This window comes from Lissotriton helveticus, chromosome 1_1 (genome assembly GCF_964261635.1).
Source record: "Lissotriton helveticus chromosome 1_1, aLisHel1.1, whole genome shotgun sequence".
Lineage (NCBI taxonomy): Eukaryota > Metazoa > Chordata > Amphibia > Caudata > Salamandridae > Lissotriton > Lissotriton helveticus.
This window is the reverse complement of record NC_136057.1, coordinates 68,780,858-68,797,874: the sequence shown is the minus strand read 5'-3', so window position 1 is coordinate 68,797,874 and position 17,017 is coordinate 68,780,858. Positions and strand designations below refer to the sequence as shown.

The following is a 17,017-nucleotide window of genomic DNA, read 5'->3' as shown; positions in this document are numbered from 1 at the left end:
GTAGTAGTGATAAGCAACAAGTCCCCTATGAGTGGGGGTAGTAGTAGTGATGGGCAACAAGTCCCCTATGAGTGGGGGTGGTAGTAGTGATAAGCAACAAGTCCCCTATAAGTGGGGGTAGTAGTAGTGATCGGCAACAAGTCCCTTATGAGTGGGGGTGGTAGTATTGATAGGCAACATACCCCATATGAGTGGGGTGGTAGTAGTGTTAAGCAACAAGTCCCCTATGAGTGGGGGTGGTAGTAGTGATGGGCAACAAGTCTCTTATGAGTGGGGGTGGTAGTAGTGATAAGCAACATACCCCATAGGAGTGGGGGTGATAGTAGTGATAAGAAACAAGTCCCCTATGAGTGGGGGTGGTAGTAGTGATAAGTAACATACCCCCTTTGAGTGGGGGTGGTAGTAGTGATAGGCAACATACCCCATATGAGTGGGGGTGGTAGAAGTTATAAGCAACAAGTCCCCTATGAGTGGGGGTGGTAGTAGTGATAAGCAGCAAGTCCCCTATGAGTGGGGGTGGTAGTAGTGATAGACAACATACTCCATATGAATGGGGGTGGTGGTAGTGATAAGAAACAAGTCCCCTATGTATGGGTGTGGTCGTAGTGATAAGCAACATATCACCTATGAGTGGGGATGGCAGTAGTGATAGGCAACATACCCCATATGAGTGGGGGTGGTAGTAGTGATTAGCAACAAGTCCCCTGTCAGTGGGGCTGGTAGTAGTGATAGCCATGCAATTCCTACAGTGGCCTGTTGCTAGTGTACAGGATATGGACCCCCTGGATGTGTGTGACATTTGGCGGGTAAGTTTCGTTTGTTTGTGCGGTGGGTGTCTGACTTACCATCTGCGCCGTCCGCGTCTGTTCCTGATCCAGTCATAGATGTACAGTACTGGTATAACCTGCACGATGGGATTCATGATGTGTTTGTCTCGTACACGCTGCTTGTTGCTCCGTCTCGTACCCATTGCTAGCTGATCCGTCTCGTAGCTGTGGATTGTATTCTGGCGCAAATGGTACCTGATATGCAGCTTTCCCGGATGCTGACGTGCTGGACGTGGTGACCCGTTCGGCACGTAGGAAGTACGCATCGTACTTGTACGCACGGAAAATGGAGTGAAAATGGTTGCGTGCGACTTGATTGTTCGTTTATGGATCCGTCGTGTATGGAAATTGTAGATGGAGTCGGAGCGTACGCGTCGGTCGGGAATTTGCCACATTTCCGTATCGTACTTCTTCACCCGAAGAGTCCGGCTCCTGGAACGATTTGGTCATAAGATAAGGCTACGGACAACTCTCGGTGAGCTTTCCGACCGAGATCGGAATCGACCCCTTAGTTGTAAATATTATGAAGTATATATATTATATTTTATATGTTTAACTTTTTTTACATTATATGTATTACTCATAATTGTAAACATATTTTTAACTATGTTTATTTTAAATATATCTATTATTTACTTATTTTACATTCTTTTTTAACTTTAAAAAAAACCAATATTTTTAACAACGATATTTTTTATAACAATATTTTAGGGGGGATATTTTTGTACTTACCATAATGTAGATAGGTCTTCGATATTCTTGACACCAATATTTCGGATCCGATATTTTTGACATTGATATTCTGTCAGTGATTCGAACTGAACACCATTGTCTGACAAGAGTGTTAACTGGAAACCCTCATGTTCAAATAACTCTTCTAGAAACTCAATCACTACACCAGACTCAAGGGAATCAACCACCTTGATATCAGGCCAACAGGAAAACATATCAATACACACAATCAAATAGTGATCCCGAGTCTTCAGCTTCACAGGTCCCAAAATATCTATAGAAATGTCCGTCCACGGACCAGTAGCCTGTTCCCTAATAACCATGGGTTGCATCCTGCACATCAATATCGTGTTACAACACGCACATTCAGCAAATTCACGCACTAACCTCTCTACATGTACATCTATGACAGGCCACCAAGATGCTTCCCTCATTATTTTCTTTGTCTTGACAATGCCCATGTACGAGGCGTGAGCACTCTTTACTAGCTTATCCCTTAGTGTAGTGGTTCCCAAACTTTTTTGACCCGTGGCTCCCTTGACCTAATTGGCAGTTGGCCGTGGCTCCCCACCATTTTTTAACCGGCGCACCGGGGTGCCGCGGCGCACACTTTGGGAACCACCGCAGTAGACCTTTGTACTCTCTACCATTCCTATGTGACTCTTAGAGCTTATCCATGTGTATCTCTTCCTTGAGTGACTTTACAACCTGTACATTTCTAATTTTTTATATTTGTCTCTTCCCTGTGTGACTTTACTACTTTTACATTTGCAATTTATTTCTGTTATATCTCTTCCCTGTGTGACTTTATAACTTGTACATTTGCCATTGTTTTCTGCTTGTATCTTTTACGTAACGCATGTAATCCTAAGTCCTTATGTATCGCAACTGGTTCTTATGTAAAGCGCTCTGACACCTTCCAGTAATGTTTGCGCTATATAAAATCGCATTAAATAAAAATAAAACCAAAGCATGTACGTTCTGATATGTATCTTAATGTAGTGATTTTTCTGCTTGGTTTTAATTGCAATTACGTTTCACTGTCTCATGAAGCACACTTAAACCCTAGGAACCATGTGATATATGCAAAGCGATACTCCTTTGCGTCTTGTCCCGTTTTGTAAAATTGCACACAAAAAAACACAATGGTCATGTCTTACGAATTCATGTAACTTTTCATTTCAGAGACAAACACGTGTTCCCAAGGAAAACCTATTTGTTCGCGCCGAGTCAGATGTGCAATCTTGCGAACGCACGCGTTCAATTAATCGTGCTTCTGAAGTCGAGGAGACAAAGTCTGCACATTTTATGGGATACAGCATTTTATCTATCTCTTCCTTTAGGCAGCTGCAGTTTTAGCCATTTCGACGCTGCTACAGTTTTTTTTATTTTATTTTATTTATTTGAAAAGTTATATATAGTGCTGGCTAGACCCGGAGGTATCAGAGCGCTTTACATGAGGACGAACATTGTTTCGTAGCATAGTTACAAGTTGCATGAGTTACTGGAGCGAAGTTACATGTGTTAAATGTTATTCCACCTCCAAATACCAACAAGGGGCGACAGGGACAATGTCTGATGCTTTCTCACATGCATTGGTTTTTCAAGTTAAGAATAAAAATCGTTACTAGGCCAGAAATAAGAAAGATATTAAATGACTCCTAATTCCTGCAAAACTACGATATTAACGCACACAGAGAAGTGTAGTTTTGCTGCCTCAGTGATCCCAGGCAATGCAATATCCAAAACCATTTTATAGGTAACTGGCACACAAGAAGTCTCATACATAGGTGACACTGATTATTTTAAATGCGCATGCATGTTTAAGAGCATGAGCACAATGCGCCACAACTGTTATCAATACAAACTGCTTTTAGACTGCATTCTGTCAGATATTTTACAAAATGTAAGCAAAGTTACATTATCAAAATGCTAAATAAAGTTATTACGGAACTGTTAAAAAAAAGGATTACAACCACTTGCAACACGGGATAGATAAAGATTAACATTTATGCTCTCCTAACAAAAGAAATATACTCGGCAACGTGCACCCAATATCTAATTAAATTACTGTGTAAATGGAAAAGAGAGAGCTTTACCTGTCTCGCTTTGGCTTTCGTTTCTGTACGATCTTCCCTTTTGGCCCTCGCTCGCTTCCTGAGCAAGGCTTGCCACTGGGGCCCGTTACCCATATTTATTCAAGGCCTTTGGAAGATTTCTTGAAGGTAAATTCAACTGGTTCGCCTTCTTTTAGGCTTCCAAACCCTTCCATGTAAAGCTTGGTTTATTACTCGGGTGCACTGTCAAGATGTCCACAGCATTCTCCGTAACCTCACAGAGCTCTTAATTGAGCCATTTAAATGCAGAGGTCGAGGGCTGGGATCACGTTCAGCACAAAGGAGCCACATCATAGGCGGCGCCGCGGCGCCCCTGGCTTCTTATCACGCGCACCGGGGTGCTGCGGCGCACACTTTGGGAACCCCCGCCTTAGTGCAAGGGGTGCAACCAACTTACTACCACACATGAGGAGACCATCCTCCACTGCCAGATCTTCCCTAACTTGCCAAAAGCCTTCGAGGACCTCTTCACAGTCCTTCTTCTCACACCAGTCACCTGTGACCATGGTGAGGAATTTCTGCAAGTCTAAATCGTTCATGTGAGGTTCCCTCCACTCACTCTCAGAAATCAACCCTTCACTAATCACACACACATTAATGCCTTCCTCCAGTTCTTCACCTCCAAACCACTCAACATCATCTGTCATTTCACACTCCTCACCCCCGAGCCTTGACAGACAGTCTGCCAGGATATTATTGGAACCAGGTAAGTATGAGATGTCAAAGTCAAATTCTGGTAGAGCCAAAACCATCTTCCGTATCCTACGGGAGACAAAGTCAATGCCTTTCTTGGGGAAGACCTCCCTAAGAGGTTTGTGGTCAGTAAGATTTCTGAACCTTTTCCCCCACAAAATCTTTCTCAGCTTGCGCTCCGCCCAGAAAACACCCAGAGCTTCTTTCTCCACAACAGAATAGTAGCATTCAACACCCTTCAAGGGCCTAGAGACTAAAAGAATGGCTTTATTCTCCCTATCAGCCTTCTGCAAAAGAACTGCTCCTAACCTCTATTCATGAGATAAGATACCTTTGTGGGGTCAAAACTTCCTAGACAAGGTGCTTCATTCAGATTCACTCAAACTCTTCCTTATAGCCCTTGTACCAAACAAATGTGCTTCCCTTCTGGAGGAGAGACCTCAAACAAGAGGTTTTCCTTGCAAAGTTCAGAACGAACTTGTGATAAAATTCAGCCAAGCCCAGAAACTTTACAAACTCATCTTTGTTCAAAGGGGTGCACAAATTACAAAGGGTGTTTACCAATGAGTGTTTAGGTTTGATGACTGCAGCGGACACAAAATGCCCTAGGTACTCTAATTCTTTGACATCAAATTTGCACTTGTCAGCAATAAGGGTGAGGTAAGCATCACGTAACTTCTTCAATACTGACCTCAGCCTCCCATTATGCTCCTTAAGATCCACACCAAAGATGAGCACATCATCTTGGTACACCTTGATACCCTGAAGGCTTCCAAGAATGCCCTCCATCGCCCTCCGTAAAACTGAGGCTGCAGAAATCAGTCCGAAAGGCATTCTTAGAAATCTAAAGGGTGTTACAAAGGAGGTAAGGTCCTGGGAAGAGGAGTGAATGTTCTGAAGAGGAGTGTAGCCTGGCCTGGTGATAGGCGGAGGTCCAGTCCAAGGATGAAAAATGCCTTGCCCCCTCAAGAGAACACAGCATTTTAGTTATGTTGTGTAAAGGGTAAGGATCAACAATAACTGCTTTGTTGAGCTCCCTCGAGCCGACACAAAGCCTGGCCTCCCCATTGGCTTTGCGGGCCATAAAAACAGGAGAGACCCACTCCATTGCTTCAACTTCTTGAATGATACACTTGGCTAAGAGATCGTCTAATTCAACTCTCATGCTCTCCCTTACTAACAGAGATGCATTCCTAATCTTAGCTGTCTTTGGAACAGCGCTAGATTTGGCCTTTATCCGATGTATATAGTTTTGAGACACACCCAGCTCACCAGCAAAGACCTCAGGGAATTCCTTGATCCAATCTCGATTAGCATTACTAACAACCCTAAATGGTGGTAAGTCCTTTACGCAGACAGAGGGATTCTCATTAGGATCAAGGCAGATATGTAGATCACATTGATGGGACCAACTTATGAGCGAGTCCCGCTTCATCAAGACATAGATTTTACCAGGGATGACTCTCCCTTTGAAGTCAAGTGTGCCCCAGAAATAACCCAGCAAATCAATAGTCACTCCACCTTAACCTTTTGGTCTAATGTCTGGCTTCAACAGGGTGACTTTGCACAGCAGATAACGCTCATGAAATGTTTTGGGGACTAGAGGTATCTTAGCCCCAGAGTCGAAGAGCATGCTCACGGGAGTATCATTGATCAAAACTACCTCCTGAGGGCCCTGTGACTGGGAGAATATTGATTCCTTCAAATTCTTCTTCATAAACTTCAACTTCCCTGATTTTTTCATGCTTGTTGCCGGTTCTGCAGCTCTTTGAGACGTGACCTTTTCTCTCACAAGTTTTTCTCATGGCCTTCCAGCCTGGGCGGTCTTTAAAGTTGGCCATATGGCCAGGGTTTCCTCACCTGAAGCACTTCACCTGAACATTCTTTGTGTTAAAGGGCTTTGAAGTGGTGCTCGGTTTGGGTTTAATGAATCTATCCACCACCACCTTGACATCAATGTTCTCATTTTTATCACCTAAACTGTCTTTGGGTATAATATCAACACACGCTTTTGAATGCTAGTGACTTTTGGCTATGGTCAGCACTTCTTGAAGCGATGGCTCTTGTTTTTGCCACAGGGAGTCTCTCGTTTTGTCGAGGGCGCATCCCAACATGAACTGATCTCTTAAGCGCTCCTCTAAAGCTGCACCAAAATTGCACGTGGAAGCCAATTTGCACAAGGTAGTTATGTACTGTTCGACCGACTCATCCTGCCTTTGCATCCTTCTCCCGAAGTGATATCATCCAAGGACAGTACTCACTTTGGGAAGGTGGTGCAAGTCCAACTTTTTGAAGCAGATCTCATATTCATTAAGAGTGGCAGAGTCACTATCAGAGAGTTCAGGAAGGTGTTTAAAGAATTCTTGTCCCTCAGAGCCCAAACAATGCATTAACAATGAGGCTTTCCTCTCTGCGCTTAAGGAAGTGCCACAGACACGAGCATAATGTGTGAAAACCTTCTTTCACTTCAGCCATGACGGAGGAGATTCCTGGAGATGTGAACAAGAAGGGAGGGTCATTGACATTTTGCGTTATGTACGTACTATGTTTTGACCTAGTTACAACTTGATTAGATTATAACTGATAACAATAACACCCACTCCAACGACATTTTCCTGGGCGACTTCAACTTGCACTGGGAAGACAAGAAAGATAAACAGATCATCGCGCTAAAAGACTTCCTGGATGAACTAAATCTTTCCCAAGTCTGCACACAGCCAACGCACGCAAAAGGAGCCACACTGGACTGGATATTATCTAGGAAAAAGAACATAAGTGTCCAATCAGTTACGCCATGCGATTGGTCGGATCACCATGCCATCATCTTCCTGATTCCAACACAGGAAAGGAAAAAGAAATCTCAGCCCGTCAAACGCAAAAAGTGGACTCGGAACACGAAAGAACAGAACATGGAGCAGCTAGTAGAATATTGTGAGAAAGATTTGAAGCCACCAAACAACCTGAGGAATGTGAATGAACTAACGGAGGACTACACTACAACTGTAGCAAACATAGTTAACACCACCATGCCACTAAAACTGAAAAGAGGCTCGGAAAAAGACAAGAACCCATGGTTCAACGAATCACTGAACGATGATAGAAGGAAACTAAGAATGGCCGAAAGAAAATGGAGAGACCACCCATCAACGCATGAACTGAAATCACTCAGAAAAATCAGAAAAGAATACAACAAAAAGATCCTTAGGTCCAAAAAAGAATATATTAGTTCGGAACTGGACAACGCCAAAAATAGACCAAGGAAACTATTTGAAATTCTTAGGCAGCAATCCAACAAATTAGCAAAATTGGCTCAAGAAACTACCATAACCCAGATAAGCTGTGAAGAATTCTCAAAGTTCTTCACAGAGAAGGCCACCAAGCTGGAAATAGAGCTCAAGGCGGCAGCAGACCAATTGCACAGACAACCACAAGATCTGACCATTGCCACAACCACACTCAAACACAATGAAGCGAAAAATAAAGCACATTGGGACACCTTCGAGACCTACGATCAGACCGTCATCGCCAAAACACTTGCGGATATCAAACCGAATAACCACTACAATGACCCTCTCCCCGCCAAATGTCTACAAAAAATAAACCACGTCATCATCCCAATTTGGACTAAAATAATAAACGCCTCCCTATCGCAAGGGATCCTTCCAGACTGCTTGAAAACGGGCCAAGTTGTCCCGATCATCAAGAAACCTACAATGGACCCAGCAGATCCTAACAACTTCCGCCCTGTTACCAATATTCCAATATTGGCCAAACTAATTGAGAAATGCCTACAGAACCAACTGAGCCAACACATCTCAAAGTTTAGGTTGCTGGACGACTGTCAATCAGGATTCAGAACAGGACACAGCACGGAAACAGTGATCCTGCACATTGTTGACGACGCAGTACAGGCCCTTGACTGCAATAAGACGTGTCTACTAGTCCTCCTTGACCTGTCAGCGGCTTTCGACACCGTAAATCATGAAAAACTGCTGGAAAGACTTCACAATAGGATGGGAATGACAGGAACGGTGTTGAAATGGTTTGAATCATTCCTGCATAACAGATCACAAAGATTCTGGGTCAACCAGATGCTATCCACATCATGCCCGAATTCAATCGGAGTCCCCCAAGGATCGACACTTTCTCCCTCACTCTTTAACTTGTACGTCGAACCCCTGACAGAAATCCTCCGAAACTCTAACATATCCTATCACATGTACGCGGACGACACACAAGTATACTTAAGGATAGAATCCCTGGAAGACATCAAGTTAATGAATGGAGCCTTGAAAATGACATTAAGCTGGCTGACAAGTAACCACCTGAAGCTCAATGCACAAAAAACTGAATTCCTTTTAATCGCATCCGCAAAGAAGTATCTAGAGACAAAAGAATGGACCAATCTGATCACAGCTCTAAACTGTACCCCTACGTTAGTGGATTCAGCGAAATCATTAGGAATCACATTAGACAAGAACCTAGACATGAAAGCTCACATCAACTCAATGGCAAAGAACGCTCGCTTTCACTTGAATTACCTAAGAAAAGTGAAACCATTCATCGCATCGGCAGACCTCAAACTAGCAATACAATCGTTAGTAATCTCAAGGATTGAATATGGCTGTACATCCCTAGCAGGCCTGCCAAAAATCTCCACAGCCCCGCTGAAAGCATGCCTCAATGCGGCAGCAAGACTCCTTACCGGATCGAGGAAATTTGACCACATCTCCCCGCATCTAAAAGCATTAAACTGGCTACCATACGAAGCCAGAATCCATTTCAAAATGGCATGTGTCACCCACAAAGCTCTTCACTACAAAACACCCAAATACCTGGCCAGAAGATTGAGCTGTCTGGTGGAGACAGACCAGTAAGAAGCGCGAATCTGCTGATGCTGAAACCACCTATCTTCAGGAAAAAGAAAACTTATGACAGAGCGTTCACAGGGGCAGCCCCCAGATTATGGAACTCGCTTCCTCCAAGTATCAGAAAAATTACAGACACAACAAGGTTCAAAAGGGAAACTAAGATCTTCCTAATGAGCAAGTTCCTGACATAAAAAAGATGTGATCTAGTCGTCACCAAGAAACTGGAGGAGACTCAATCCTGGAGGAGACTCAGTCCCCTGAGCCAGGAAGAAGATCTCACTAATAAAGAGCGATGATGAGCACGTTGTACAGGAACACTGACTTTCCCATACAAATCCTTGGTCATATGCCAGGAGTTTCTATTGACTTATATCGATACTACCCCATCTCAACGAGAAATGTTTAATAGTTAGCTCGACACGTATTTACAGTATTTATATGGTAATCTCAGGTTATACGACACTTATATACCTCAATCAATATATTATTGAGAATGTTTATGTTATTCGAGTAGAGGACACCCTAGACTTATCTACCTCACTCATTCTATTAGTTGTAATTGCTTTATATGTGAAGTACAGCTCTACATAATGTATAACTTTATGTGCAGCACTCTGATACCCACGGGTCAAGTTCGCGCTATATAAAACTCTCTAAATAAAATAAAATAAATAACTTAAGGGTGAACTTCAGTGATCTGCTTACAATGCGCAATATTCACAAACCTTATAAGCTGTGCGCATCAGCGAAACTGTGTGAAACTTCAGCAATTAAAATTTAGGCCAATGAGCGCAATCCCAGAAACTGTATTTACTGTGAGCCTCAGCAGAACCATCAGCCCGATTACTGATGGCACATATTTATACAGGGAGGAGTCACTTTAGTCTGGTGCTCAATTACATGTGTAGATGTGAGTCTGGTGATGCCTGATAACTGAAAGGCACATATTTGTTTACATACAATTTCATATCTGTCTGATTCATTATTCCTATTACAGGGCCTTCTACCTTGAGAAGGCCCATCCTAGAAAAGTGTGCGGACACAACACATGCCAACAAATCAAGGACAAAGGGATTGGGACATGGTCTAGGAACACCTGCAACAAATCCTACATCAAACCTCACGTTTAACTGATGGAGCGCGAAGAGCGATCTAAAACAATATACTGAGAAAAAGTAACCTGGAGAATTGCTGCAAATTAAAGTAAATTAAAAAAACTAATAAAGAACTACATAACAACAGCTGTGTGACTTAGAAGCTGATTATTTCTCAATGTAGCCCTTGTCTGTGATTACCTTACAGTGCTCACATTTATCATCCGCGTGAGAAGGGATGGTTGACTGGGGTTTCTGATTACAGAAGCTCATTTACATACAAAGGGGGGTGACAGCATGTTCAAAACGCACAGCACAACTTGTTTACGTAAAATGCTTGTACACAAACAGGGTAAAGTCTTGAGTGTCTTTTTTTTCATTTTCTTTAATACATCCTGCACCTCGCTCTCTTCTTCTCTTCCTCTCATTTCAATTCATCGTAAAGTACTCAAATTCACTTTTGCTTTATCAGCACGGCACTTGTCGGGGGTTGACACAGTTTGATGGGGTCCCCCCCTATTATCTAGAAAAGGGACTCAGTTCCACCTAGCTCCTTAGCCTGCGACTGGGAAATGTCACTTTGCTTCTTGCATCTGCAAACACAGGCCTCAGAGTGTTAGTAACTTTCCGTCCCACTAGCAGCGTCCCCTTTATTTATTTGTGTGAGTAGCGCAAGAGAGGAACAGAGAACTAGACAAAATTAGCCCTTCTATTGCTTAAAACACTGTAAATGTGAAACACTTTGGGGCTTAGGGGCTGGATAAAGAACGTCAGGAAACAAAAGCAAATTAAAGCACATTTTATTCATTTGCCGAACTGTTTAAAAATGTAATTTTCAAGTTCCACATATCTGTTTAAAAATATTTACACTTTCAGTCAATTCCGAGTTTAGTTACAAACCGATAGTGGGAAAAACACATGATGTATAAAAACTGAAACCAAAAACTTCTTTTTACATTATTTTATGTTTCTTGTTTTTTGTTTTTAAAACAGGCCGTCAACCTTTTCCGTGAAAATTATTATGAGGCCCGACATCACTTCTTGTGACATCACTACATGTGACGTCATTGCGATTTGCATATGATAATGGGTTCCATCACTATTTTCCTTACTTGTTCCCTGTTTATTTGCATGACATGGGTCTATAAGTATTAAAAATAAATATATAAATTCACAGGTATTCAGCTCGTTTCTCTGGTGATGTCACACATTGACATGTATTTGGCTGCTTCTTCTATTTTAAGGTGAATACAAATCACTTGCCATTCCCCCTCCTTCCATTTCTCTCTTTCTTTTTCTCCCCCTTTCTTTGTCTCTCTCGCTCTCTTTATCTCTCCTCCTCTCCATCTCCCACAAACTCCTGTTAGCTTTAGCTTCATGAATGTCACTGCCACTTCTGGCATTCATACAACAAATCCTTCAGAACATTTGAGAACAAGGGACAATCAGTGTGGAAGACGAGTTGCTGTGAGTGCAACTGATTGTCCTGGCACATATATGCTTTTGATGTGGGTTTTCGCTATTTCACCACATTCTTCCGAGTATGCTGCTTACAGTGGTTCAATTCTGGTAAAAAGTAGAGTTTGGCAAGACACTGAATTAACAGAGAGAGCCAAGTCGGAGAGGAGCCACGGGTCACACTTAGCTATAAGGCCCAAGGCACAAGCTGATTCATCAACCGATATCAGTCTGTAAAAGATGCAGCAAACGTTACTTAAAAACAAGGTATATGCTCTTTTATATCTAAAAATAGGTTATTTCTTGAACACTGTTGCTTCGCTTTAGTTCATTACATGTACTGCAGTGGCATGTGTTAACAGTAATACATACATTTTTTCAATGAAGCTTCCCATCTCCAGAGCCCTGACAACATGTCCACTCTGGGTGTTTTGAGTTCATAGGTTTTATTACTAATCCGACAAGATAGCTGAAAATACCGTTGTTAGTCCTAGTATTGCTCAGTGTTGCTTTCACAGGTAGTGTGGTCAGGTGTGATTTAATGTTTTACTTTGTATCTCTTCTTCACCAAATAAAAATCAACAATGTTTCTTTTCTTTTAGTCCACATTGTGCTCAGCTTCCACTGTGTATCCTGGTGCATCATGTCACTTTGCTATGTGTACGGAAGTGAACAATCACTGGAAACAAACACTTTTATAATTCTGCAAATACTGTTATCTGTTTTTCTTCTTTACTGCTAGTCGGGTCTTCTATCATCTGGTATTTCAATGTTCCACATAATTAGAATTTTATCTTTTTCTGTAATTCATTCCTCTCACAATAACTGCACTGTTCAGCTCTTGTCTATGTCCTCAGATGGGTCAATATTATTTTTGACGTTCTTAAGTTCTTTCCGGAATCTCTGCATCTCTAGCATTATTTCCATGTGAGTTAAATTAAGGAGTGTATTCACTGAGGGCTGTGCGGGATCGAAAATTGACAAAAGCCCTTCTCACTTTCAGTGCCCTTATATGTTTTCCCCCGTGTGTTTGCTGATGACTTTGTAGCTCTAATAGTAGACTAAAGCTCTTCCCACATTCATTGCACTTGAGTGGCTTTCCCCCTGTGTGTGTTTGTTGATGTTTTCGTAGGGTTGATAACCGACTAAAGCTCTTCAAACATTCACAGCAATCATATGGTTTTTCCCCTGTGTGTATTCGCTGATGTCTTTGTAGGTCTGATAATTGACTAAAGCTCTTCCCACATTCATTGCACTTGAATGGTTTTTCCCCTTTGTGTATTCGCTGATGTCTTTGTAGGTCTGATAATTGACTAAAGCTCTTCCCACATTCATTGCACTTGAATGGTTTTTCTCCTGTGTGAGTTTGCTGATGATACCTTAATGCTGAAGAGTAACTAAAACTACTCTCACATTCACTACAATGATAGGGTTTGTTACCCGTATGTGTTCGCTGATGACTTTTTAGCACTGATAATTGACTAAAGCGCTCCCCACATTCACTGCAGTTGAATGGCTTTTCCCCTGTGTGTGTTTGATTATGTCTCTGAAGGCTTGATAAGTGTCTAAAGTACATCGCACATTCACTGCACTTGAATGTTTTTTCCCCTGTGTGTATTCGCTGATGAATCCTTAATGGTGAAGAGTCAATAAATGCACTGTCACATTCACTGCAATGGTATGGCTTTTCCCCTGTATGTGTTCGCTGGTGTATTTGTAGTTCTGATAACTGACTAAAGCTCTTTACACATTCACTGCACTTGAAGGGTTTTTCTCCTGTGTGAGTTTGCTGATGTGTTTGGAGGTTTGATAATCGATTAAAGCACTTTGTACATTCACTGCACTTGAATGGTTTTTCCCCTGTGTGTATTCGCTGATGTGTTTGGAGGTTTGATAAGTGACTAAAGCTCTTTACACATTTATTGCACTTGAATGGTTTTTCTCCGGTGTGAGTTCCCTGATGATACCTTAATGCTGAAGAGCTGTGAAAACTACTGTCACATTCACTACAATGAAAGGGTTTTTCCCCCGTGTGTGTCCGCTGGTGACTTTTTAGGTCTGATAACTGACCACAGCTCTTCCCACATTCATTGCACTTGAATGGCTTTTCTCCTGTGTGAGTTCGCTGATGAGACCTTAATGCTGAAGAGTAACTAAAACTACTGTCACATTCACTACAATGATAGGGTTTTTCCCCCGTGTGTGTTCGCTGATGAATGTGTAGGCCTGATAATCGACTAAAGCTCTTCCCACATTCACTGCACTTGAATGGCTTTTCCCCTGTGTGCATTCGCTGATGTGTTTGGAGGGTTGATAAGTGTCTAAAGCACTTTGCACATTCACTGCACTTGAATGGCTTTTCCCCTGTATGTGTTCGCTGGTGTATTTGTAGTTCTGATAACGTACTAAAGCTCTTTACACATTCACTGCACTTGAATGGTTTTTGTCCTGTGTACGTCTGCTGATGAAGCTTGAGTTGTGATGACAAACTAAAGCTCTCGCTGCATGTGTATGATTCTTCTTTCTTGGTTACTGTCTGTGGGTCGGGTATATATTTGTCTACATCCCATGACTGCATTTCCTGATGGGCCAATATGGCTGATAAAGTACTTGTGTTTTTCTCACACACTTTAAATGTGTGCGGTATTTTGCACGTTTGATTTCTGTTTTAACAATAAAATGCAATAGCCACCAAATATTTGCCACACTCCTTATACGTAGAAGGTGTCTTTGTAGCCGATTGTGCCTTTAGATTGGATTATGGCTATGCACGCTTGCGGGTAAAGTTGTATCTTCCTTCCGGCCGGTGCAAATTGGAACAGCCTTTTGTTTTGTAGATATAAGAACTTATCTTTCCTTTAGCCGTCAGCTGTCTGGCTTCACTCTGTTGTGCTTTTCTCCGGTTGCTGTGGTTTGGCCAGAAAGAGTTTACAATCCATCCAGAGCACTGAATTGTGGTTGTAATCACATCATACCGATACCATAATCAAAGTTGGTATTGGACATTTGTTTATACAGCAGGCGGTTTGTTATTGTTGTTGCCTTAATTTTCCTAAGGTTATTTGTTCGTCTTGTGTCATGGAGGTGCTCAGCTCAGTCTCTTACATCCACCGAACTGCCCTTTACTGCTTCATCCAGTTACTGTCAGTTTGTGTGCAGGTTTCTCTGTCGCCGACTGCGCTGATGTTTTCCTGAATACTGTAGCTCATTATTTCTGCTATTATTGAAGATTTACAGCATTAGCTTCTTCATACATTCAAGGCTTGCTTTCTGTTGGATGTAAAGATATTTAAAATTACTAAATTGAAACATAATGGAATGAGAATTCACAATGTTTAACTGGTTGTAAAAGACATTCTCCACGCAATGCAGCGCAACCCCCCCTCCCAACCCCCATGAGGCTGCGCTGCTTTGCACGACAGGGAGGGAGCAGGAAAGCACCATATTTTCAAAGATATGGCTCTCTCCTTCCTTTTCCCTTGCTCTGGCACCGATTACAGTGGCCCTGCGCCATGCACACACCTTAGCTCCAGAGCGCGATAGTGTGTGTGTGAGTCCAGCATAGGTTTTGTACAGGAAGGACAGCCTTCCTGTACAAAATACTATGCCAGACACGAGGAAAAGCTTTTCCCACTTTGTATGCGTGTTGAATAGTGCAGCACATATGCAAAGTCAGAAAAGGAAGGAGAAATGAAAGCATTTCTCCTTCCTTGCACCTAGTTTAAAAGTGTGCAGTTTACTCTCACTAAACCCTATCTACTGTATTTGGTAAATTGGGTTTAGCGTGAGATACCTTGGGTGGTTGCACGGGAACCCCCATGCACCCCCCTTGGCAGGCCCCCATGGCACAAAGTGTCACATTAATTTTACGTTATTTCCAGCGCAAAACAAGTTTAGCGCTGGAAAGTAAATTAGGAAAAAAGATTTTGCGCCATTTTGTGCCACTTTTTGTGACGCAAACACAGTGCAGAATTATTAGTAAATCTCCCCCCTCTTCTTTACCGCCTTTGAAACTTAGCAAGGAATATTTCTTCATATACAGATATTTAACTAAAAGATATGTTGATCAGGTGACATCTTATTAATGTCTGAAAAGGAGGGGATTTACCAGGGTTTACAGAGTAAGGGCGCTCCCGGGGCACCCAACTGCTAGAGGTATAGCTTAAGTTAGACGCATATGGTCAAGATTTTATTGAAACAACAATAGATTTTAGAAAAAGAGATGGATCAGGCAGGGCTGTAAAATTTCCAGTAACTCTTCACGAAGTATACAACAAAAGTAACTCCATTCATACACTTCTTCTCGTTCCTTTCCTATGCACTTAAGATCATCTCAAATGCCAAGTCCTGTCTTTATCCGCTATTCATAAGCCACCTTTGACACTTTCAACAGCTCCCTTGGTTCAAGCATTTCTGGTTTCTTCTAACCTGGAAGACTGGAACATTATTGTGAGTTGAGGGGGGTTTCCTATCGCCATAACATCTGTCTATCTCCCTGAAACTAGTGAAGCTTACAGCACCCGGTTCTGGCCCTGAAAGACAATTTTAAAAAGCAAGTCTTTAGTTCTTTCTAAAGTAGATAAAGTTCTGTAAGATACAGCTCCTTCCGGGGCTTTTGTGTCAAACAGAACGATGGGTTCACTGTAAGGACTGTCCTATACATTATAAGCGCAGATAAGGCAAACAAACGTTGATTCATATAATTTAATATTCAACAATATTAGTCATTTAGTACTTATAGAGAATCCATCACAACCAATAATTTACCTGACATATCCCCGCATCAGCTGTGTGCATATTACTCTTTTTCCCCCCTTTTCCACCAATACATGGCATCTGGCATGATCTTGTCCGTTTGGGGCCCAGGATGCCACTTTGTGACTGGATGGGCCTTTGGAAGATCGGAAGGAGTTGCCAGTTATCCACAGGTGATGCAGCATTTCTACCTTTCCATATTTGCCATGTTCTAGTTTATCTCATTTCCTGTCCTTCGGTCTCTCTACTGCCCTCTGGCTGCGCACTCACTCTGTGGGGTTCATCAGAAGTCTGATAATGGCCTGATAGTCACAAGGCCATGGATCTCACTTCTTCTACAACACTTATTGCAGACATAGGGCCTAGTTAGGAGTTTGTCCAACAGATTATTGCCTCAAAACTAGGGGTGGTGGAAGAATTCCGATCTGCCAGGGGAGCGTACGAAGTTTTGCCCACAGGTGCGGAGTTCC

At 42.3% G+C, this 17,017-nt stretch overlaps 1 protein-coding gene across 2 annotated transcripts in view; it reads right to left on the bottom strand.

Annotated features, from left to right (window-relative positions):
- Nucleotides 1–11,181: 11,181 nt before the first annotated feature.
- Nucleotides 11,182–17,017, bottom strand: part of LOC144828241 (uncharacterized) — a 57,404-nt gene continuing 51,568 nt past the window's right edge. For both annotated transcript variants that reach the window (XM_078686330.1, XM_078686394.1), the window contains one exon: nucleotides 11,182–15,062. In XM_078686330.1, the coding sequence (XP_078542456.1) occupies nucleotides 12,730–14,370 (1,641 nt within the window). In that variant the 5' untranslated portion in view covers nucleotides 14,371–15,062 and the 3' untranslated portion in view covers nucleotides 11,182–12,729. The remainder of the gene's footprint in view (nucleotides 15,063–17,017) is intronic.